Source organism: Ambystoma mexicanum, chromosome 3q, assembly GCF_040938575.1.
Source record: "Ambystoma mexicanum isolate Mex_15411 chromosome 3q, UKY_AmexF1_1, whole genome shotgun sequence".
Lineage (NCBI taxonomy): Eukaryota > Metazoa > Chordata > Amphibia > Caudata > Ambystomatidae > Ambystoma > Ambystoma mexicanum.
The window spans coordinates 6,463,932-6,490,252 of NC_090926.1; the positions used below are offsets into that span (position 1 = coordinate 6,463,932).

The 26,321-nt window shown below is 43.4% G+C and overlaps 1 protein-coding gene across 1 annotated transcript in view; it reads right to left on the minus strand.

Annotated features, from left to right (window-relative positions):
* FAM83F (family with sequence similarity 83 member F) overlaps nucleotides 1–26,321 on the minus strand; it is a 207,041-nt gene that overhangs the window by 27,004 nt on the left and 153,716 nt on the right. Inside the window, exon 4 of the mRNA XM_069652931.1 lies at nucleotides 2,823–3,523. Within this exon, the coding sequence (XP_069509032.1) occupies nucleotides 2,823–3,523 (701 nt within the window). The remainder of the gene's footprint in view (nucleotides 1–2,822; nucleotides 3,524–26,321) is intronic.

Below are 26,321 nucleotides of genomic sequence, written 5' to 3' on the forward strand. Positions count from 1 at the left end.
TATGTCCGTCTGGATGACAGACCTGCCTGGGGCAAGAGATGGACTTTATTTTAGGATACCAAGGGTGCTTGGTGGATTGATGGTGTAAATGAGGACATCTGTGTAACCCCCCTGTGTCAGGAGATTAAAGAAAGGATCCCTGATGCGCAGGGGACCAGGAAATAAAATAAAGATAAGGCACCCTTGCCTGTACACGTAAGGGTCCCTTTACTGGCATTGAACCACCACCAGGCCCCGGACACATTTTTCTAACAGCGTTCCTCACATGATGGGAGTGCCCAACGTGGTTTAAGTCCTCCAGGGGCTGAATATTAAGAAAGGTGCCATCCCCGGCCAGGTGGCCCACCAGGACTCCCTGGGCTCTACCTGACAGATGTGGCCCAAGCTGAGTAAGTTGTGTGGGGCTCCCCATGCTACCTAGGAGTGCTGGGCTGCATATGACATACGCAGACCAGCCCATGTAAAGACTTTGTGCGTCCCCACACACCCTTGCTGCGGCCTGCTGTCTTCTGCCACAAGACGCATCACCAGAGAGCACAGAGAGTGAGAAACATCGAGAGAGCAGCAGCCAGAGACCTTGCGACAGTTCTGGTCTGGATCCCTTAGAAGTAATATTCTATATATAGTTTTAAAACAGTCCACTATATAGAGTTTGTATATATTATTTTTAAGACATATTTATTTAATATTGAAAATGACTTTCTATTTTTGCGTTTTAGTTTTTAGATATGCAGATGCTAGGACTAATTGAAGTTATTTGTAGTGTCTTGTGTTTGCCACTTTTATACAAAGACTCTGCAAAACCTACTGGTTTACGGGAAAAGTATATACGTGATCTTTTAACAACTAAAGAGAACCGTACACCAGCTTTGTCAGCCTATCCTTTCGTGCGACAATCACTCTAACCTTGTGTTCTTTCCATAGGGGTATTTAAGGATCCTATCCCAACTACGTGATCTTCCCTACCCTGACCGCCTTCATAGCGAGGTACACCAGGATGATCCTGAACCCAGGAGAGCCGGGTCTGGAGACAGGTAAGAGGCGGGTCAAGCTATAAGTGAAGATTTGAGCTGTCTATTGTGTGCCCACCTACCCCTATCTCCCAATAAGGTGCGTTAGACGATCACCCTGCTGCATGTGTTTGGGAGAGGTTGCTGATGCCCATTTTCAGGACAGGGTGGAGGCGCAAGTGTCAGTGAGGCTGAAAGCAAAAGTGAGCCTCCCCCTTATATTGACAGGAATGAAGGCCTACATTAGTCAGGTAGAAGCAGGCCAGCTCCCGCCACGTTGAAGGATTTTGTGTGTGACAAGTGTTGAAATTCCTATCTTATAGCACAGTGCTGTATACTAGCAAAAACAAAGAGGTGATGGCTGGAAGGTTTAGAATTAATCTTAACCACTGGCAATGCTCTGGGCAACCCTCCAGACCACCGTTCTTCGCCTGCCAAGCCATTACAGAAGGGAAAGACCATAGTGCTGCATACTGCCAGGTTCATATCCTGCCTCCATGGCATCATTGCCAGGCTCAATCCACTGGGACCTGCAAGGTTACTGTGGCAGTCAGTGGTTGATGGCAGTGAGGTGCGACAAAGCTCCTTACCAGTTTCCTTCTGCTTACTGGCCACTTCAATGGGAACACACCCAAGAATCAACATCCAAATGCATGCCCATTGAAGACAGGTTGAGTGATGCCAATTGTACCAAATGACTGTAATTTTAAATTGGTGCTTTTGCAGCACCCCCAAAGGATTAAACATAAAAGCACAGTGGGCCAGATTTGGTTTATGGTCGTTCCATCGAAAATAAACCATTGAAAACAATACCCATCGAAATAAATGCAACGAAAACAAATGCATCGAAATGCTTTCGTTTACATTCAAAAGTACATATCCATAGAAACTTGTCCATCGAATATAGGAATGGACAAGTTTCGATGAATATTACTTTTAAATGTAAAAGATAGCATTAGGATGCATTATTTTTCCCATTAAAACGTTACATGGAGCTGTGCAGTGCTGAAATCTTCAAAGTATTTCGGCACTGGCCAGCTTCATGTAACGTTTTAGTGTTTATTATTTATTGGGGTGGGGGTCCCCTCAGCACCCCCCCAACCCACAAGGGCACCCCGCCAACCCTAACGCAACCCTAACCCTAATCCTAATCAAAATGTTTAAAAAAATGTATTCAATGAAAGTGCATTTCGATAGAAATGGCTTTCAATGAATACATTTCGTTGGATTTCAAGTCAGTGTACCTAATTTCGATGGATAGTCTAGATCCCGCCAGATTTCAGTTTCACGGATCTGGGGTAGTCCTTATACCCTAACAGTGACAGTGTTCCAGGTTTGACACTATGACTGTGTGGTAGTGGCAGTGCTGCAGCGATGATACACCATGTGATAGGAAAAACACATCAGTATTACTTACACAGACAGATTCGGCCTGTCACATGTGGTATACAGACTATGGGACAGTAAGGGTCACCAGTGCGACAGCAAGAGTGCCTTCAGATATTAAGTTGTGTACTTGCTTTAAGACCGTAACTCTGCGGTTATATACCGTGTCTCCTGACATCAGGTTAGGTGTACCTACTGTAATACTGCAGTTAGATGCACTCGATTTTGTGACAGGCTAGGAACAGAGAGACACAGAGACAGACAGAGACAGAGAAAGAGAGAGAACCTGCTACACGTTGTGTGGCAGCAGGCCCCCTCTGGTGTTCACCATGGAGGTTGTGGTTGTGTGAGCACCCCCTGGTGTTAGTATACATACAGACCTTGTGCGAGCGAGACCTCACCCAGCGCACTGTTTCCAGGATTTACCTGATATGTTCTCACTGCTCCGTACAACGATGCTGCCGGCCACGCTGCGGCTCATGTCATCAATTTCGCTCTTGTCCACAATCTCAAACCCATCCAACATCAGGGGAGGACGTTTCCTTCGGCTAAAGATGCTACCGAACCGTTTGCTTGTTTTGGCTGGCTTGTTCTCGGGACCCCAGTTAATGACAGGTAATGGCGTCCGATCTTTTCCTATGTCCATTTTGGCCCTAGTGCTAGCACGGGGCTCCATTTTGGCCCTAGTGCTAGCATGGGGCTCCACAGGCAGGATTTCCGAATTGTCCTGCTTCAATGTCACTAGATCATCCAGGAACTTTTCCAGGCGCTTCTGGCTCTCGCTGCCACCCTCGCCCTCCTCACTCTCGGCAGCCGGGGGTCGTTTTGGGCCACCCCAGCGCATCATCTCACCAGGGGCCAGTCCAGTTCCCACCACCAGCGCATACTTTGGGCTGATCATCTTGCGTGCCACAGTGGAGGCATAGTTCAGGCCTTCAGGCTGGCCACGGGGGCCTGTACCTGGACGGGGACTGGGCCGGGCATCTATAACATTCAGCTCCTTGTAGAGGTTCACCTCTTCAGATACGGCGTACAGCTCGCGGAACTCAATGTCGAACATCTCAACATTCTGACCCGAGATGAAGGTCAGCAGGTTGCGGTCCAACCGCATGGAGGTCCATGTTAACCTGTGGGATGAGATAAGGAAAAGGGTTAGAGACGAGAGTAGGGCACCGCGCGAGAAACCAAAGCTACCGTTTACTGCCCATTGCGGTGGGAGTGAAGGTCCCAGACCCGTACCACACTACTGCAGATGGGCAAACTTTTGAGGCACCAATAACATGTTTGTTTCTCTAATATTCGACATTCCTCATTTTTCTTTCCACCGTGTGTTTTCTAAGATAAATCTACGTAACGAATGGTGCAGTGATGGATGAATTGATCGGCTTGACATGTAGTGGGATCAGGACAAGCTACATTCCCCAAGCTCACGCTTGTTTCTAATTTACAATTGTAAACTGGAGGCAGAGCTCATCTCCCATGAACGTTTCCCGGTCTAAATCCAAACCATTTTCCCTAGAATCAAATCTTGACAAAAGTGAAGTTCGAGAATCCCCTTTTAAGGGTTGTTCCTCTGTAGCTGTGTTTTTAGGTTTCACTTATTGCATCACTCTTCCATTATTCTACATTATTTCTGCTGCAGAATACACACACACACACACACCCACCCCCCCCAACCCCCCAAAAGTGCAGGTTTTCGTTACAACAGTAGGACCACTATAGATCCTAAGCCTAGAGCTCCCTCTAGCTGTGACAACCGGCGAAGCTATGCAAATTGGTCCACTGTGTATCCTAAGGCAACAGCTCCCTCTAGCAGAGCATTCTGTGCGTTCGGGCAGCCTGTACTTCGCATGACCGCATCAGATGTACATCTGGCCTTTTATTATATATGTAGGAAAGTCCATTTGAGCCAAGTCACACATTCCAATACACCACCCAGTAACAAACACTGGAAGTTCACCTTCATTTCCGAGACACAAAATCAAGGCATTGTGGGTATGCAAATTAGCCCAAATGCAAACATTTTTCTCCAGCAAATTGTCTTTGTCTGAGAGGGCAGTGCTACTTAATACATAGCTTAATCAACCCAAGACAGACATTTGCATGACTGCCAGGACAACTACATGCCTGGGTTCACCCTTTTTAGGGATCATCGGCGCAGTATAGTATAGTCCCTACAGCCTTGCGGTTGGAGCATTTGGGCATGTTTCCATAGCACCAAGAAAGTTATGGTGGGTTTAAAAAGGTTTGAAAAAAACATTTCACTTGAAATGTGAAAGTAGGAACGTTCATTTGAGCCAAGTCACACATTCCACAACGCCGCCTAGTAGCAATGGCTGGAAGTTCACCTCCAGTTCTGAGCCACAACAACAAGACATGCAAATGACTCCAAATGATAAATAGCCATTGGCTAGTATATTTGTGCTATCTAACTCTACTCTTCTGCTTGCATGCAGTACTCTGATGGCATGGACAGCTTAGTGACTCTGTGTTGCATCAAGAAACCAGAGGTCACAAGATTATTCCATCAGAGGGTCCTCTAAAGTAACCAAACTGGATGTTTACTGCTCCATAAGGAAGGCCCATGACACCACGACTGTAGCCCAAGAATGCAGCTGAGCATACCCCGAAAAAATATCTAACCGGGAGCCTGTGAAGCAAAATGTAATGGATGATGGCTCCAAGAGTGCAACCAGGTGGCACTAGAGCCGCATGGACTTCAAAATTGCAAAGAAAGTATATTCCAGAAGAAACCAAACCACGGGTTCACTATCCTCGAGGAAGGGCCACTGAGCTGCAGCCTAACATAGCAGGCAGAGGTAACCTGAAAAACAATCCAGCAACCCAATGTCCCTTAAGGAAGGACAAAGCCACTGACGTGCAGCACAACACTGTAACCGGAGGCCAATAGGCTGGATGAATGGCTCCAAACATACACCCCGCCAATGATACTGGAGGAAACACAACCAGGTGCTTCCAAGAGGGACACACACTGGAGCTTACTCTGCCATTCAAGGAGAAGGAACGAGGGCCCCTGAACTCTAACCCAACAATGTAACTAGACAGGACCCCTAAGAGAATCCAAAGCAGGAGTTTATATGCTGCCATAGGGTTCAACATGAGGCCCTTAAAAGGTAACTCACCCTACCCTTGACCCGCGTTGAGGGCCTACTCTCTCCGAGTAAACCATTAATGCACCAGAATGTGATTTGCTCTACAAACTGGCGAGCAGTCTGTAGCCAGGAGAGTGAATTCATGTGCTGAGTGACAGCATGATGCCACAATGGGACTGGACCGGAGGGGGAAGGAATAACGTCACCTGGTCACAGTAAAGGTTCGGAAACAGGAAGCAATGTATTCATGCCTATGTTTACGTTATGGGTATGGCATGACTGGGAAACCCCTCACTCATTGTGTGTAGGCAGCACGTGAGGATGTGCAATGCGGTCCCTCTAAACCTGCTCTAGCGGCAGTCACCAAACTTTTGGGTGCGTGTGCCGCCAGCACAAGTTTACCTGACGTTTGTCCCCAAAGTTGAAGCTGCTTTTCGGCATTCTCAGAGTGATATTTGTCTAAGGCAACAGGAACAGAATCTTAGAGAGAGAGGGGCTAAAACGGACTCAAAGAGGAGCTAGATTCTGTGGCTGCTTTCGAGGTCGATTCTGTGACCAGCGCTCAATGGCATTAACCTCTCAGGTTGAGGTGACATTACTGCAGGAGGGCCAGTGACACTGCAATGGCATTGCTGTGGAATGTCCAGTTTAACGGCATAAACCATAATAGGCCATTGGCGATGGAAAGCAATAGAAAACTAAATACCATCAAACGCGACATTGCGACATGGAAGGAAAAGTATGGAGCCTGAAAAAGCATGGCCGCCAATCGAACACAGAAAAGCCTGCATGATGGAAGCACATGGAAAACCAATGCATGTGGGAGATCATGCAGCACGGTAAGCATGGAACACAGACCATGGAAGACAAAAAATAAATGCTGGAACGTGGAAGATTATGGAACATAGAAGATGAACGAGAATGGAACATTGAAAAACACGGACAACGGGAAAGCATAGCAAATGGAATATGGAGGCGAATGGAAGAGCACGAGCGTCGTTCCATTCTGCTAGCACACTGCTTTGCTCACACTGCTCCTGAAGAACGCTTCCCTGGACACTTCATTAGTGGCCGATAACGAAGCCACTTTTTTGTTACGATGTTATAAAAGGTTGTTTCCAAGGAACTGCTGGCCCTTCAGATCGTTTCCATCTTCTTTGCATTGTAAGAAAATCTATGTGAAAGAAAAGGACGCAACAAGTGCCAGTTTAAAAACAAACATGTGAGCGGCAGCTTGTGCACAATTTTATTTTAATTTTATTGTGCATTCGTAAGGCGCTTATACAGCAAGAACTTGTGTTTCAAAAGTACCCACAGGGCAAGGGGAGGGGACAGGGGCCAAAGGCAATAGAATAAAATAATGAACAGGATAGAGGTGGTCCTACTAGGCCTTGTGGGCATTCGGATCGTGCAAGTGCAGAGGGAGAACACAGAGCCAGGGGGAAGGGGGGTTAAGTGCGAGAAAAGAAAATAACAATTGCAAAGAAAATGTATGATGTTCGCAGCACAACTACAATAAAAGTGTATGTCAAACATTATTTGACAAGGCACAAAAAGGAATTGTGTTACATGGAAGAATCCAGCAAATGTATTAAAATAGGGGAAGTGACCAATCGGAGATAAAAGCACAGCATGTCACAGGAGAGGCCCAAAAAATGAATTTGGGCTTTGCATTGTGTATATTTTCCTTTACAGAACTGAAAACCAGCTGTACACCAAACATACAGACATCAGAAATGTCACATGGTGTGGTGAGTCCCAGGGCAAAAATAATGGTGAGGGCCCCCTTATGACGACGCAAACAGGAGATGCAAGAAATCTGCCCTTGAGTTTGGTTGTGGAGGAACCCAAATCTGGTTTATTATTATGACTGCAAATCAACTACAGCAAAGTTATGTTTCTCGACTGAAGAAAGGTGTATTCCAGACCAACCTTTGTATCATATGCATAAATATATTAATAAGATGGCAAAGCCGCATGTGGTTTGTGACGGCAGCATTGAGGAGGGCCCCGGCCTATGTGCGCATTAAAACACACTTCATACACAGTCACAAGTATTTTATGTTCAGTGGCGGCTGGTGAATTTTTTTTAACTGGAGGGACTTAATGTTTGTGCCAATTATGGAGGAACAACAGAGCACAGTGAGGGAGCCCAATCCAAACAAGGGTGCTTGAGAGGGTTTCTTGTCCTGGAGGACATTTTTGAAACAATAGGTTAAAATAGTGCATTTTACAGCACTTTTTGGAAAAATTGGGTAGAAAGCTGCACGGTTTGCAAATGTTTTTTTATGGTAGAACATGGAAAAACCCAACCGTGCACCAAAGCATTTCCCAACACATTTCTATGCTGTCTTTGCCCGCAACATATGCCAGTATAAAAACATGTTCATGCTGGCTGCTCCAATACATATCGATGCAAGTTGAACCAATATATGCCAGTACTACCATATAAGGACTCCCAGCAAGTAAACAAATGCCATGCCACAGAAAGTATATCCATACTGGCTATACCTACATAGACCATTGTACCACAATCACACTTATGTTTTATTTTACCCTTTATGCCCAGTACAACAATGCCATGACATGCTTATAATATATTGCCAGACTGGAGCCACCAATGGAAGCCTGTCTAGTCACTTAGGTGCCATTCCTCAGGTTTGCTTTATCCTTGATGCCAAGTAAAGAAATGCCATTGCCCATTAAGAAAGCATATGCGGACTGCACTTGGATTACTAGTGCCAGTCTGCATAGGTTTTTTTAATGTGGCATGGCATTTCTTACTGTGCATCAAGGGTAAAGCGAACATGATAAGTGTTATTACGTGGCTAGACTAGCCTACATAGGATGTAGTAATAAACAAGAGGAAAATGTCTCATGGAACAACAAAGAGATATAATGTGTAATTAGTGGACTCTCAACGGTAAAAGAGAGGGTAGGCTGGGTCAAGAAATATTTATATTCAACTTTTATTATTACATATCACAAGGTTCCATAGAAATTAGCCACATATTCATCCGATATTTTATACAAATCTTAGATTATTTTTAAAACATTCCAATTTGATATTGCACCAAAGTCAAACATTTGATCACAAAAAAGACGAGTTCGCCTTTGGCCAAATGCAGGGTATTTTGCATTTTTTGAATTCTACTTTTTTGAATTAGGAATTGCTGCAATCCCAGTTCTTTGTTGTTTGTGCCTCTGCAGATAAATTGCAAAATATCTGACTTTTGATTGGCGCATGAAGTAATTACCCACCATATCCGCAATGGAAGAAACAATGGTATTTTTTTGTTCTCCAAATACCTGAATATTGAACTCCTTCCACTGGAATTGTGTTGTGGGCTCGGGTGGGCAGGTTTTAATGTAGTGCAATTTTATTTTGTTTTGTTTTTTGTTTACTTTTCAGAACAAGATTGATTCCAATTCATCTAGGGCGATGTTATATGAATATTGACGAACATGAACTAGTCAGGATATTCTCCTAAAATTACATATATGTTCTATTGTATATTAGTTAACATTCGTCCTTTGTGCTCTTCCTGAGGAAGGCGAATATCAGTTCTTTGTAACTAGATGCTATAATCGTTGAAACTACCACCCACAGGATATTTTGTGATATGATCTATACTTACTTACCCAAGATACCTGTAATTGACATTGGGCACTTTGTTAGCATTCATACAATTGTTTAGCACTTTAGTAGCTACTTGAGAGGACTACAGTAATAACCCATATAAAAACAAGATAAATATGGGAAGCCTATTCTGTCTTTTAACGTAGAATCATAGTATTTACTATGAAACCTTTTTGCACAGAAAAATTACAAAACTGAAAATAAAGTTTTTTTGTCTTTTTGTGATCAAATATTTCACTTTGGTGCAATATCAAATTTGAATGTTTTTCGAATCATCTGAGATTTGTATAAATTATAGGATGAAAGTTTGGCTAATACGTGTGGAAACCTGTGATCTGTATTAATAAAAGTTGAATATAAACATTTCTTGACCGAGCCTACCCTCTCTTCTACCAGTGAGTGTCCACTAGTTACACATTGGGGCCTGATTCATGGAACATTTTCCTATCGGATTGCGCCATTATAAAAGACTTCCATGAATCAAGCCCTATATCTCTTTTTTGTTCGGTGAGACATTTTCCTCTTGTTTATTAGTTCATTAGCTCCCCCATGTCCACAATGAAGGGGACACCAATCCGTTTTACTAAATGGGAGGTAGAGTAACAACAAAATGGAGCCGAAAGGTAGTCACCTCCCATCTGTACCCTAGTCGTTATAACACAATTGACAGAAGGATAATTGTTAAAAGTTATTCCTACAGCTGGGTCCCTAGTGATATTTATTTAGCCCTATGTGTAAGGAACCTCCTACAGAGTCGATACCAGCCCTGGTGTATGCCGGTGTGCCGTCTGCAAATGAGGTGTAGAGGTCCTGACCCTTTCCTCTCTCACTACTTTCCTAGATTCTAAAAGTAAGTGCACACATTGTGGGGCTCGGTATTGGTCTTTAATGGTGCCACCTCCAGTCTTTGCGTCTTATCAAAAATGATACTATGACCACTGTGGTCAAAGAGTATTTAAAAAGCTAATTATCTGTTCAACTTGGAGTTGATTAGACATTAATAGCTATGATAATTTCCTTGTACGAGCCCTTTTCATCTATGCATGAGGGGTATCGGGGTCTGGGTTATCAATCCAGTACTGCTTCAGTTAAAGTCAACCGGTTTCAGCGGGATTAGTTTGTAGCCGCTTTCTTCAGGATGAATACTTGTGATTGTGGTATTCTATGTGCGATCTTCAAATCTTTGAAGGTTAAGAGGATATCTTCGGGTGTCCAATGGGCTTATTGGATCAATTCCTCGGACCTATAAGGTAAAAAAGACAAGAAAGACAAATGGAACTGTCATCAGTCTTTTAGGGGCTTCTAACGTTTAGTTCCTACTATTCATATGTGGATTTATTTTTCCACATGCTGTGAGGGAAAGTAACTTCTTACCTGTATTTAATGCAGAACTCTCTATATGTTCCTGTTATGTGGTGAGCGATTCTTGGGCTCAGCTAGACTCCTGTGGTATATTCTTTACTGGAATCTGTGAATAAATTGATAATATATACTAATGTCCCATTTTCATTTTCACTTGGGTTCTGCCCCAAGGGGTGGTGTACCACAACAAAACAAGGATAAACAAAACAAGACACCATACGCTTATTCACCTGTCTTCACAGTTTGATCTTGTTAACGTGAATGAACAGGCTCGGTTCCTCTACGGATGGAGTTCATCCTGTAGAAAGACAACAAGGTCCCTTTAGATTTGGCGCCTCTGTGTCTCTGTTACGGATTGTTGTGGTACACCACCCCTTGGGGCAGAACCCAAGTGAACAAGAAAATGGGACATTAGTATATATTATCAATTTATTCACAGATTCCAGTAAAGAATATACCACAGGAGTCTAGCTGAGCCCAAGAATCGCTCACCACATAACAGGAACATATAGAGAGTTCTGCATTAAATACAGGTAAGAAGTTACTTTCCCTCACAGCATGTGGAAAAATAAATCCACATATGAATAGTAGGAACTAAACGTTAGAAGCCCCTAAAAGACTGATGACAGTTCCATTTGTCTTTCTTGTCTTTTTTACCTTATAGGTCAGAGGAATTGATCCAATAAGCCCATTGGACACCCGAAGATATCCTCTTAACCTTCAAAGATTTGAAGATCGCACATAGAATACCACAATCACAAGTATTCATCCTGAAGAAAGCGGCTACAAACTAATCCTGCTGAAACCGGTTGACTTTAACTTAAGCAGTACTGGATGAATAACCCAGACTCCGATACCCCTCATACATAGATGAAGAGGGCTTGTACAAGGAAATTATCTAATCAACTCCAAGTTGAACAGATAATTAGCTTTTTAAATACTCTTTGACCACAGTGATCATAGTATCATTTTTGATAAGACACACAGACTGGAAGTGTTACCATTAAAGACCAATACCGAGCCCCACAATGTGTGCACTTACTTTTAGAATCTAGGAAAGTAGTGAGAGAGGAAAGGGTCAGGACCTCTACACCTCATTTGCAGGCGGCACACCAGCATACACCAGGGCTGGTATCGACTCTGTAGGAGGTTCCTTACACATAGGGCTAAATACATATCGCTAGGGACCCAGCTGTAGGAATAACTTTTAACAATTATCCTTCTGTCATTTATACATAGGAGGTAGGCAAGTCTTGCCACGTAATAACACTGGTTTGCTTTAACGCTAGGGTTAAACAAACATGATAAGTGTTATTACATGGTATTCATTCACAACTTCTCTCTGTCTCTGAGCTTAGGCTAAAAGCTTTAAGTATACAAGAAATAGGTCCTCTCTAATCTAATTCCACCTTCAGCCAAGAGAAGGAAAAGTTGCACCTTTGGAGACTGGAGGTTTGACAAAAGAGGCAGCCAGATCCTGGGATCACTCAGGGGGGGGAGGCGGACTGAAGTAATACATGGCCTTGCCAGCAGCCTAACTTCAAAGAATTTACACCATGAAAAAGGTATTCACAGGAGTCATAAATGCCTAGGCCCTACAGCTCAAAGAGGAACTGAAACCATTTAGCTGTACCAGCCAGGAACTGGTGTGCCATTTCAGAGTGTGATTCATCCCATTACATAAAATAATGCACCATGTGAAATCTGCATATGGAATCATTTATTCTCTTGTAACTATTGAACATAAGGTCGTAGAGATTTGCATGTTAAAGAAATGTTCAGGTTGAACAGCTCTCTGCTGGATGTAAAACGATATTTACATAATATTCATTATCTAAAAAAGGCAAATGTTGAAATCTAAGTTCAGAAACAGAGCGTGGCATTGATTGATATATCCTAGTGTCTGTGCCGGTAAGCCCGTCATTTGAGATGGAAATTGATTGTGTGTATTAGTGAGTACAAATCCATAATTTCTAACATACATAGGTCGTGGCGAGATGGAAATCCCATTATTTGAGAGCAGTCTGATGAACCAATAAGTAATATTACATGTGAGAAATAATGTTGTAAAAAGTAACAATTGTTTTAAAAAAATGTATTCACATATTTATAATATTTACAACAGTGCCGGCATTGACCACCCTCCCACAACCCCGCTCTTATTGAACCAGAATCACAGAGCTAATACAAATCAAGAAACCTGCTCCAAATATTTTCAAATAGTTTCCTTTTTTTCTGGCTGTTATAAATCACTCTCCATATCTACCAGTTTAAACATTTCATCAAACCATGTATTTTCATTTGGAGAAATTCTTGATTTCCAATGTTTTAGGATTAACTTTTTTGCCATCAATGAATCTCTAAACAGCCATTTCTTTTGTGCCACAGTCAACAAGTTCATCATCACCCAGAATCAATGCCTCAAAATCACAATCAAGAGATAACCTAAGCACTCTGTTAAATACTGCACATAAATTCTCCCAGAACTTCTGCACCTTACCACATTCTCACATTATATGTTCCAGAGTTCCTCTTCGTTGCCTGCAACCCTAGCATTCATTCGCATCAGTCATTCCTTGTTTATGCAGGGTCTCTGGTGTCCAATAGACCCCATTTAAGAGTTTAACCTGCCTCAACACCTCCCTCCCAAGCTGACAGGTGAGAGAGCCACATTCTTACACACACTCGCCCACCGTATCTCTTTCATCTCGCTAGGCAAACCTCGCCGACCATTCCTGTAGCAAACCTATATTACTAGTTGCAGATGATACAATTAGTTTGTAATATTTACTTGCCAGATGGCCTTCGATCTCTGCTTCAACAATCACATTTTCAAAATCAATCTCTCCTACCTCTGAGATATTGTCAATAGCCCTTTCTAATTTACAAAATTCCCAAGCTGTACAGTTTGTAATCTGCCATGTATTTTTCAAATGATCAAATGAGAGTCATTTTCCCCCTTCGCCAAGGTCGCCTAACCACTAAACAACCTCCAAAAACCATTCTGGCCAAAACAGCATTTTCTTCCAGTCTTTGATGACTGGGTTGTTCCAGGTTGAAGAATCAAGGTGTTTCAGAGCATTCCCTCCTAGAAGTGTCAGGAGTTTCTTCCATGAAGCCCTTATAAATTCAGTAGTTAGTGCTGTATTCTCAGTCCACACTGATTTTGTCGACAACCTTGCCTTTGGTGTCAACGGCCCATTCAGGCTTGCCTCTGCCCTTGCCCATTCATCTGGCTCCGATTTCAATGGCGGCGCCAGGTGTCTGGCCGTAAAAGCCAGGTGGTAGGCCTGGAAATGGGGAACTCCCAGGCTACCTCTGTCCACTGGTAATTAAAGCTTCCATAGCTTCATGCGAGGAGGCTTACCATCCCATACGAGGTTTTGCAACAAGTTTTCAAATTCCAACCATACTTTCCTCCCAACTTATAAAGGCAGTATGCCAAGCACATAAGTAATTTTGGGTATCGATTTCATCTTTAATGCGTTTACCTTCCCCCATAAGGAGAGATTCAAAGGTTTCCACCTTTCTAGATCCATTTTTAAGCCCAATAGCAGTTCCTTCATGTTCTCTGCCATTGCCTTGTCTAGCCTATTGGTCAGTCAGATCCCAAATATTGAATTCGTTCAGGACACCTTTTAAATTCCAAATTCACAATCAAATCTTTGTCACAATGAATTGAAAGAGGCATTGGGCCTCATTCCGAGTATGGCGGTAAGGGATAGCGGCCACCGGTAACGAGACCGGTGGCGGTATTCCCTTACCGCCATACTCCGAGTTCCCTCTGCGCCCTCGCCCTTAACGCCTGCTTTGAGCAGGTGTTAAAGTCGAGGGCGCAAAGGGGCCTCCAAGCATATAACGGTGACCGTAATGAACGGTCACCGTTATTTGCATCTTCCCCATTCCCATTGAGCCCTATGGGGGCTCATTTGGGAATGGGGAAGAGCCTTGGTGAATGGGGAATTACCGCCCCGCCAACCTTGGAATGGGGCGGTGATTCCGCCATCCACCAAGGCGCTGCCGGTCCAGGTACGGCGTCAACCAAGGCGTTAATAGCGCCATTGGTTAGCGCCATACTCGGAATGAGGCCCATTGTCTCTGATTTAGATCAATTCGTTTTATAACTGGACCGTGCATTAAATTCGACATCAGAGTCGGCATCAAGCTCTCTAAATAGTACAAGCAATTTGTTTTTGGGTGATCCCGCCATAACTAATTCCTTTAATTCTCTCGTCCTGTCTGATGGCCGCAGGCAGCCAGTGGCTCTATCGCAATCATAAAGAGCAAGGGTGATAAGGGGCAACCCTGGCGAGTTCCCTGTTCTAGACCAAATGATTCTGATTGAACCCCATTTGTAGACACTTCAACGGTCGGGTTTAGTCTTAACCAAACTTTAAAAAGATTTGCCAAAGCCCATCTTTCCCATTACTTCAAACAAAAAACTCCTGATGAAACGCCTTCTATGCATCCAATGAGAAGATTGCCACGTCGTCCTCTGTTTCATTCGCCTGTGTGATTGTCTGAAGGAGTTTCCTCATATTGGTTATGGCATACCTTCCTTTAACAAATCCTGCCTGGTCTGAGTGTAATCAGCCTAGGTAATATTGCCTCCAGTCTTTTCGCCAATGTCTTTGCCAATATCTTATTGTCCGTGTTGATCATACTAATTGGTCAGGAATTTGAAGGAGATGTCTAGTCCCTATCTTTTTTCATGTTTAATGAAACTGAAGCATGTCGAGTTGTCCCCGGTAGCATCCCAGTAATCCTAGAATTCGCATACATGTCGCTCAGCAATTCAAAAACTGAGTTGTGCATTATCCTGTAAAATTCCATGGGTATCCCATCTGGCCCTGGGCATTTATTGGAGTCGACGCTTGGTACTTGTTTCTTTAGTTCTTCTATTGAGAAATCCTCTTCTAGAGTTGCTTTATCAGCGTCGCAAAGTCCTGGAAGTAGCAGATTTTGTCCAAACACCTCTAGTTTTCCCACAACAACTGCATCCTCAGAGTATAGCACTCTATAGTAATTATGGAATACTTTATTTCACTCAGATCAAACGTAATGGTGCCATCTGTCTTTGTAATCGATGGAATTGCCCTGTCCTTTTCTTGTTTCCTCAATCTGTGTGCCAGACATCAGTCGCATTATTTTCTCCATTTTCATAGAATGAGCACCAAACTCGAAAAAGCATATACTTGGCTTTTTTGGACACTTATTATACTCACATTTATCTGCCTTAGCTCATTCTTATTTCCATCATCCTGATTTAGCATCATCTGCCTTTCCAAATTCTTAATCTTTACCTTCATAGTTCTCTATTGCTCTTGCTGGATAAACCAATTAGGATGCCTCTCATAGTGCATTTAAAGGCCTCCCAAACCATTCTGTGGTTCATGTCACCATGTAATTCTCTTCAATAAAATAATTAGCCTCCGTGACAATTTTGTCAACAATTTCCTCCTCCTCTAGAATTAAAGTATTTAACTTCCATAGTGATCGCCTCCGAGTAGAAACTGCAGAGCCATAGTCATCTCTACAGGCGCATGATCTGAATAATGGATGTTTTTAATTGCACCTCCTGTGCAATTAGTAGTAGCCGAACCAGCGGTCAGGAACATGTCTATCCGTGAATAAGTTTTATGGGCATTTGACAAGAAGCTATAGTCCCTATCAGACGGGTGTTCCAATTGCCATGTATCTATTAAGTTATGCTCTGCAATCAGATCCTTCAAGGCAGTCGCTTGATTATTCTACGCTCTCAAAATGCTATTGTTACTTCTATCCATTAATGGTTTGATCACTTCATTAAAGTCTCCCCTAGTATTATGTTACTGCAGTCCTGGTCCTGCAATGATTGACCAATCATTAAAAAAAGGATTTGTCATCTACAGTTGGTGCGTAAATACTGCAAAATGTAAATTTCTCTCCTTGGATACACATTGAAAGTGAGACCATTCTGCCTTCTTTGTCCTTCCGCTCAGGGAGCACTTGAACCGCCAGATTTTTACGAATCAGTATCGTCACGCCTCTTGAGCGTCTGTTAAACGAGGAACCGAAAACCTGACCTACCCATCCTCTCTGTAATTTAGCAGTCTCATCAATTGAGGGATGGGTCTCTTGCAAAAAGGCCATGCCAGCTTTTAGGCTCTTCAAATGATTAAGAATTTGTTTAATCTTTAATGGGCTATTAATCCATTTCACATTCCAGGAGACAAAGCGCATTTCACTACTTGAAGTGGACATTCTTCCTATCACTAAGCAGGTCAAATTCTCATTAATACTAGCTGTGTGAATAACAGAAAAAAAAGGAAAACCCCACTCCCTCTTAGGATAATGTCAGACTCTTGAAATACCAACCATAAAAAAGAAACCCAGAAATAACCACGTTGCAGAAGACCGCAAATCTTTAAACTGGTTGGCGGTAGACGATCGTATCACATTTAAAGCGGTTTCAATCATCCATCACTGTCTCTATGGCTCCGTCCCTACCTACCGTCCCTACCTACCTAAAGGAGCAAATATCCAAACCAGGACGATCACTGAGTTATAAAAATCAAGACTTAGTTAAGATCACCCGTACAAAGAAAGTTAATGGAATGAGATGGTCGTTCCCAGTCAAAGCATCCCTAAAATGGAATAAACTGCCGACCATGCTCAGATTAGAAACCAATTTTCAGACCTTCAAAAAGAAACTGAAAACACTTATTTAAATAAATTCCCAAGCAACTTGATCTAGGCCAGACGTTCCCCGTCTTGTTTTAAATGTAGTCCTCTGTCTGTCTTAATGTCTGCGCCCTGATGCCTGCGGGCTTTCGGCATTCAACAAATACAAAATACAAACCTGTGGATAACAAAAATAACAATTAAACCCTCTTCCCCCGCTCACCCTCCCTAGCTAACAATACTAAGTTAGATACGAATAGTTAATATATATAATATATATCCATAGCCAGCGCCACACAGGGCATATCAGACTATTCCCTTCAACAGATGATTCCATCCGATCTGATCTCTGTTAATTAAATCTGAAGCATGCAATATATGCCTTATTTTGTTTTGCGATGATCGAGCCATTTACCTCGGCCCAGGAGCCAGGTAGGACGTAATATTAAGATGCTCAATATCATATGGGCATTAACTTATTAAATACACTATGAACATTTTCAGCTTACTCCTCTCTCATTATCTGCACGTTGTCCAAACCTGTAGACCACCTCAGTCATCACATCTCTAGTCTCAGGGGTAGCAGGTAATATCCCCATAAATAATGTCACCATACATATAGTCGCCAGGAAACGGCATAGGCAACATTATTTATGAGGATAATCTATGGGGTAAATTGGAGTGGGGTTGCAGGGGTGTCCCCCGCTACCTTTAAAAAAGTATGGGGGTTGCGGGCTAGAGCCCTGCAGGTTACATGGGGTAATACCGCCACAAAAAAAGTCACCATTCTTGTATGGCAACATTTTTGCAGTGATATTATCACATGGAAACATCTCCGGCACTCAAATATAAATTATCTTTCATACTGTATTACTACAAACTTCCATTGCATCCTTAATCATTTATCAAGCTATAATATAGACTTGGCGGCAAATTAGAATATGTATGTAATGCCTGATTCAGCTTGTTTCGTCTTACCCAGCCTCAGGCTAGTAAAGCCGGCAAACAATTCAATGCAAGTTTGTGCAATGTGTCGCACATTAATTCAATTGTAAATCCCCCTTTCAGAAATCTATCAGCAAAATTAGCATTGTGTCCCCAAACTCTTGTTTAGCAACAATATCTCCTTAGTCCAACTTGCACCACCATACAAGACTTGCAAAACTCAGCATTAACCCGGTTCACACATACAATGGTTCAGATACATTAATGTAATCATATTACCGGTATAGCATTCCTTTCTGAGTCATCGTATGCAGATTGCAATGCCATACTGTCGCTGCATACATCTAGCAACTCTGTACCTGATCACATAGTCATCACAAACCCATTCATCCTAAAATCCTAAAGCCCCCCTCCTTTCGAATGCAATATTCAGTTACAAATATAAGTATTGTTTAACAACGTCTACCTCCCCCCCTCTATTCTAGATGTATAAAGCATAGTATCAATACATAGTACAATGCATGTGGAAGGCATTGCACCAATAATGGCAGCAGCTTTAAAACAATCCTAATTCCTGCAAGAAAGGATAGACCTAATGAAAATTGGGTGAATGGGAACCAACTCTGTATAATCAGTAAAAATAATTCAGCATTTGACTTCGGGGTAATGCAACAAAAAGAACCCTCATTAAATATTAGACCTTCTTTATATTCCCTAGTTGCACATGATTGACTTTAATCTCATCTGCCAATCCCTACTTCCAATCCCTTTTATTATGAAGGCATAGAGGCAATACATATACCATTCCTGGCACGTTCTATAATTTCGCGATTCAATTCATAAATACATTCCAGCCGTTAGAAATTGTGTCAAAAGTATTGGAAAGTCCCGGTAAAACACACTCAAACCATACCAGTTCTGACATTAAGACACGTCATGTTTAGTAAAGCATAGTCATGACCCCACTTCATATAAGCAAATATTCCTTCTCATCCTGACTGCTGCACATTTAAAAGGAAAAAGAAATGTAAAAATAAAGGCATTTCCCCTCCCTTATGTCCATCCTTGAGCTACTGCTCTGCCGAATCCACAGTTAACAATGTCCCTGCAGTAATTTCAGTAATCATCGTGGCCGTTGAAGCAGCACCCTTATCACCTTCATTTAGCGGGCGCCAAGCATGTGCTTGTAACAGAGCAATGTAGACATCCATCCACCTTGCCTTGTTGGAATGTGAGGATTCTTAGTGAGCCGCATCATCATCCGGTGTTCTCTTTTAACCCCATTCTGTCACTGATTAGAGTGACCACTCCTAGACGAGATCCAATGCACATCCAGGATTTGCAGAGCTTCCTGTCCGCGCACACCTGCCAGGCCCCCAAACAGTGAGTGCACCCGCCCCCTTTCGCCGCACCAGCTGGAACGTTTACTCTTGGCAGCTTTCGCAACAGACAAGGGGGCGAGATAGGTGGGCGAGCGACCTTCAACTATTAACCTGCATGCATTAGACCTCACAAGGAGCAGGCCTGACAGGAATGCTTGATGTACAGACTACAGGGTGACAAATTACTCAAGCGTTGATGTGAGTGTCATTACGGCGCAGGGTCCTTTCCTCAAGATGTGTGATGCTACGGGCAAAGGATTCCTCAGCATTGCGGGCAAATGAAACAATAATGGCATCCGGATGCCACTGCACAGTACGATTTATCTCGAGCCTGCATGTTATTAAGGCTGATAACGGTTGCGGCAATCCAGGGCCATTTTGACCGTCAAATATTAAAATGTACATTAAAATAAATGTTGACACAGGGATCTTACTAGGGATTTCATTTAGCGCTTGAGTCTGAAAAATTGTAATAACAGTACCTAAATGCTCAATTTTCTCTGGCCAAGATGTGGGGGCAGTATGCAACTTTTCCAGCCAGAGTAAAGCTTCAGAAGGGATCTCGAGCCATTTTTTCGCCCTAAGGTAGTGCTAGTTTTCAGTACAGCAGCTCTGCTCAAAAACACTTTAATGCCTTTCTCCTTAGCCAGAGATTAAGCCTCCTTAAAGGTTTTCCTTTTGTCCAGGATTTCTTTTGGGTAATCTGGGTATATGAACAGAGACTTGCCTTTATAGGTGACATGGCCTTTCCTTCTTGCTGCATTCAGCACCTTTTCCTTTTGATCTTACATTATTGAGGGCCAGAAGATTCTGCCTTGGCCTGGTATTGGAGGGTTTCCCTCCCTGTATGCATAGTCCACATCAGTTGGAGAGTGTGTGCCTGGACCTAGAATTTCTGTAATAATCTTCACTGCAAATAAGTCCATACTGTTGCTCTCTTCCTTGCTTTCATCCACTCCCGTCAGCCTCAAATTTCTCTCACATAGTTTCAGGTCCATTCCAAGAGTTCCAATTGTTTAATGAATTTCAAAATCTTGATATCACATCAAATGGGAGGGTAACTGGGTGTAGAGGTCTCATCGAGTAGACTGCTCTCTTCTTTTGAAACCGTGTCCAATTACAGACATTGACCAATTAGATTAGATACATTATACACACCTCTAAAGGGAGTGGTTTCTGCGCTACAAAAGTTCAAACCAATAGATTCTGGACACACACTCGCTCTCTTACTGAGGAGAATCGATAACAGAAAGGAGAATGGAAGAGATACCTTTCCTTTTAGACCCATTTTGGATTACCAGCAGAACCCTGCAAGAGAGGCCTACCTGGAGTGTTCCAGGTGTCCTTAGGGGGAAATAAAGCAGACGGGCCCAAATACAGAAAGAAGGGGGCCAGACTGTGGAGGGAAGCAGAGATCTTGCTGACTGATGCCCATCTGTTCAGGGGGAGGCAGAGTTGAACCAGTGCTTAAGACGGTGCCCACCTGTCTGGTAAACAGCCAAAAGACATACCTATGCAAGCAGAATTCGGAGGTGGAATAGATCAAATCCCAGCCCCTTTCATTAGTAAGTACAGAGGGATGGGGTTATATAAAGTGACTGTACATCCTGAGAAGTTAGGAAATACTTCAGAAGTGTATGTGCTTATGCAATTATAGATTTGATAGAATAGGTAATTTGGTGTGTATACTGGGCGATCTCCCGACTCCTCCTCTGTGTAGTGATCAAGCACAGAAGAATATTCAGGGAGCTATAGGGACATCTCACCGTCTACATGCATAGAGAAAAATGGTAACTGAAGTGAATTTCAGGTTACATCACCAAGAAGAGCCTTGTTACTGGTGCTGATCAGTTTAAGAAAAATGGCAAAAGTGGATTCATCGCTACCCATTTTCCATGAGAAATGTATACTTTTAAGCATTAATGCAATAGGACCACCACTGAAGGGAGTTCAGCAAACATATGCTTTCATTTCTGTAAGTGATTCACATGCGTGAATGTTAAGTAGCTTGTCTTCCAGTTGAGTCTTTTAGAACACAGTTTGAAATTCTGACATGTTCATTGAAGGGGGGTGTTAATTTGCAATTAATTAGAGAGATCTAGATAGGCAGGGATGTTCTGATTTAATTTGATTTTCTATAAAAATAAAATTTTTAACCGAGCCCACATACAATGTTCAACGCATGGTGGATGTGTGCTCAGGATAAATCAAATGTACATTTGGGGATGCGTGTGCTTTAAAAGTTTACTTTGATGTAAATATCATTTTGACCATTGAAGATGGAATTTCATAGACCCAAAATCTGCTTATATTTAAATTGATTTAATTATTTCAATTGTATTTATAAATAGACCTTCTGTGCAATCCTGCGCGTCTCTCGTCCTAAAAGGGGACGGAATGATGTTGGGAATCAAATGTATTAAATTGGATGTTCCAGGTTCATAAAAAGAACTTTATTCAATAAATATAAATTGTGCTTGCCCGGTTTGGGGTGGGTGGAAAGTTCCCTCGAATTGGATGTTGCATGATTAAAACATTCTACAAAACGTGCCAGTTCAGATCCATAGGCTGGATAGTACAAAGGCAGCCATGCTTAAGTTATAGATGAGACTCTCAAAATCACAGCATCTAGGGATGCCTGCCTTCTGGTCCTGCTTAATTGATCAGCAGTATTCGATATGGTCAGGCATGACGCCATTTGCTTCATTCTGGCTGCCTGTATGGGAACTGGTGGTCTGTTCTTATTAAACTGTTCTTAAACTGGATCTGTTCTTTTGTGATAAACAGATACAGCTATTCAGGTGGACAGAGTGCATGTCTCACGCGGCCTATCCCATTGGTTGTTTAATCGGTATGTAGAGCCACTAATTGATCTGGTTCTAAAAGAAAGTATCAGCATTCACCAATAGGATACCAGACTTTATTATATTCAGGTATCTGCATATACTTTCTTAATGTGGCATGGCATGTTTTACTTGGCATCCAGGGCAAAGCAAACAGGTTTTAATATGTGGCTAGAGTGGTGCCAGTCTCCTTATTCTTTCCTACTGTTGCAAGGTATGCGTTACTTTTTACTTGGCATCAACAGTAACACAAACACGAAACTGCATGGCCAGATTGGCCTACATTGGTGGCTCCAGTCTACCGATACATTCTGTGTGTGTCATGGCATTTTGTACTTTTCATCAAGGGTAAAAGGAAACATGTATTACGTGGTACACTGGCCTATGCTGGTATATCCAGTCTGTGTCACAAGTCTCTCCCCGTCTCACCTGTTTTTGTTGAGTACTTGCGACCTTCTGGGATTTCATTTTACGGTCCGTGATTTGTATAGACCCGAACGCTGATCTTCGGCGCCCAGCAAGAGGATAGCGGTTGAGTTTCCAGGAGCATTCAGAAAGTCCAGGGAAACACCAGGAAGCAAACAAGTTACACTCGGAGGCACAGAGGACCATGACTTGAGCGCAGAAGGTTTTCCAGGAGATTGGAGAGGGAAGGAAAAAGACAGGGAATCAAGGAGCTGGGAACAAGGAATCAAGCGAGAGCCCCGATCGAACTCCGGCAAAGCACGTCTGACTACAGGTAGCGGTAGCGTTGAGATGCGCAGAGCCGCGGGGGCCTGTCTCTCTTGTAGGATGAGCAGCGTGGAACGCATAGACTGATCCGGAGCGTTCCGTTCCGAGCGGCCATGTTGGAAGGAATACTGCATGCAATCCTCTACGAGTCAGGGACCAGGATGACCGGAAAAGACGTAGATGATGGTTCATGACAGTATGCCTCCTCTGAAAACCAGCTCCTCCGGGTTTGCCCGGATGGATCAGATGAAATCGTCGAACCAATCTGGGCGCATTCATGTTTGACACTGGTTCCCACGTGCGCTCACTGGAAGGGTAACCTTTCCACACAACCAGATATTGTAGTTGACCTCGTCGATATCTTGAGTCACAAATCCTGGAAACCTCGTATTCCAGTTGATCATTTACAATAACAGGGGTAGAATTAGGAGCTGTTCGGGATGACTGAATGTATGGTTTTAGCAGAGAAGTGTGAAAGACTGGATGAATCCTTTTCCAAGATTCAGGTAACCGAAGTCAAAAGGCCACTGGGTTGATGATTTCTTGTATGGAAAAGGCACCGTAGTATCGGGGAGCCAGTTTATTAGGGCGCAGGTGTCTAGGAAGGAACTTCGAGGATAACCAAACCTTATCTCCTACTGAATAGGGAGGTCCAGGTCTTCTCTTAGAGCCAGCATAACGTTTGACATTTTTTCGGGCCCTTTATAGGTTTTCTTTAACCTCCTTATGGACTGTGATGAGGTTTTCGATCCAGGAGTCTACTGCAGGTACTGGGGTAGGATGTGGGAGTACGGAGGGTAGGACAGATGGATGGAATCCTTGACTACAGAAGAAGGGACTGGTCTTGATAGCTGAGTGATCTGAATTGTTAGAAGCAACCTCGGCCATAGGTATTAGGAGTGACCAATCGTCCTGAACTTTGGTGGCGAAACAACGTAGGTATTGTTCGAGAGTCCGGTTGACACGCTCCATGCCTCCATTGGTTTGTGGGTGGTAGCCAGAGGATAAGGCACGTTGGATTCCTAGAATACGACACACTTGCTTCCAAAACTGAGATATGTACTGGGGTCCTCGGTCTGAAATGATTTTGGAAGGCAGCCCATGAAGTCGGAATATGTGTTCCAGGAAAATTCCAGCAAGATCTGATGAGGAAGGTAGTTTGGATAAGGGTGTAAAATGAGCCATATGAGTAAATAACTCAATAGTGATCATGGTTGTTGTGTAGCCTCTAGAGGGTGGTAATTCCACGATAACGTCAGTGGCGATGAATTCCCACGGTCTTGTTGGTATTGCTGGTTGGAGTAGGAGTCCGGCCGGCTTCTTATTATCATATTTGTTCTGATTGCAAACGGCACATGTTTGGACATTGATCCTAATGTCATCCTTCATCTTCGGCCACCAAAACTGTCTTTGTACTAAATGGAGAGTGTTGGTAATTCCACAATGTCCCGAATGTAAGGTATCATGACATAGCCTTGGGATTCTTTTTTTTTTTAAAAGATTTTATTAAATTTTACAAACAACCAAATAATACAAACCAAACAAACAGTGCATGTACCAACAGTTTCATTACACTTTCTTAACTTCTAACCACTACTCACCCTATCCCACTTCCCTTTAAGAGTCTATTGCATCAAACCTTCAGTTTCTGCATCCTGTGGTTCGGTCCCCTCCTCTACAGGCTCAACCGGGTCAGTTAATGACCCAAACAGTTCGGCTATCAGTGATTTCCAGTCCATCGGGGACTCATTCTCGTCCTCCCCCCGTGCGCTACTCGCTTCTTGCTATGCCATGGTTTCGGCTTCCGCCCATTTTTGAAAGTCTTTCAACCACACCTCCATCTTTGGCACATGGCATGACTTCCATCCGATGGCAATCCTTTTTGCGAGCACATAAGCCAGATCCCTCAGCTTACTTACATGCCTGAGCTTCTTTAGTGTGGGGAACCCCCCCAGCAGACAGGCCCACACTGTATCCACTACCATCTTGACCCCTTTTTCTTCCAGTTTCTCTTTCACTCCCCTCCAGAATCGCTCTATGATCGGGCATGACCAGAACATATGCACCATGCCCGCATTCTCCTCATCACACTTAGGGCATGCCTGCCGCTCTGCATTTTCAAACCTCGATATCCTCCAACGCGTCATATAGGCCCTGTGTGTTATGTACAGCTGAATCTGTTTCAGCCTCCCGTTTTTAGACACCTTCTTATGATACCCCTGCGCCCGTTCCCACATCCCATCTCCCATTGGGGCCCCGACCTCCATTTCAGTCTCAACTGCGTGACCCCCTTCCCCACTTTAGACATCAACATTTCATGCAGTCTGGAAATCTCGTGACCCCCCTCAGCTATGTCATATATCACGTCTATGGTAGCGTCTAATTCTTCCTCCAGCACAGTTTCAGGCCATGTTCTCTTAATCCTCTGTACCACTCTATGATACGTAATGTACTGACCCTCGTGTAACCCAGTTTCTTCCCGCAGCCCCTCAAAAGTAATACTTGAGCCCTCCTGCCAAATATCACCCATTGTTGCCACCCCAGCCGGTTCCCAGTGGTTCCTGAGTATCATTCGTAGCTGAGCATCTGCCCCCGTCAATACAACCAATGGTATCTGCGGTGAGCATGGGGACGGGTCCTCCATCATTTGGCATGCCCTGCGCCACACTTTCCACCCCAGTAGCATCATTTTAGGGCGCCCCACCATTTCCGACCTGGGTACCCACATCATCTCCTTCAAATAAAAAGGTGCACAATCACGCCCAAACAGCCTAAGTTCAGAGGTCTCTTCATCAGAGAGCCATTTGGCAACATACTGCAACTGGCTTGCCACATAGTACGCCACATAGTTGGGCAGCTTTATTCCTCCTTTGTCATGGAAGTTCTGAAGCTTCCATAACGCCAGTGTGTTTCGCATGCCATGCCACAAAAAGTCCCTACACATGCTATTCAATTTGGTGAAGAACTTCTTAGGAATCAGGTACGGTATGTTCCCGAAGTAGTGTAGGAGCCTCGGCAGGACCACCATCTTTAGCATCGCTCCCCGCCCCTTCATCGCCAAAGGCATCTTTGCCCAAAACTGCATGCACTTCTCGATTTTCTTGATGGCTACTTCTGTATTGCACCTGTGCTCTTCCTCCACGGTGTGATGTATGTCTATCCCCAGGTACCGAAATGTGCTAACCGCCCACGGTACCTGCAATACAGGTAACCGCTCCGCTGGAATCCCCATGTACCCCCCTAAT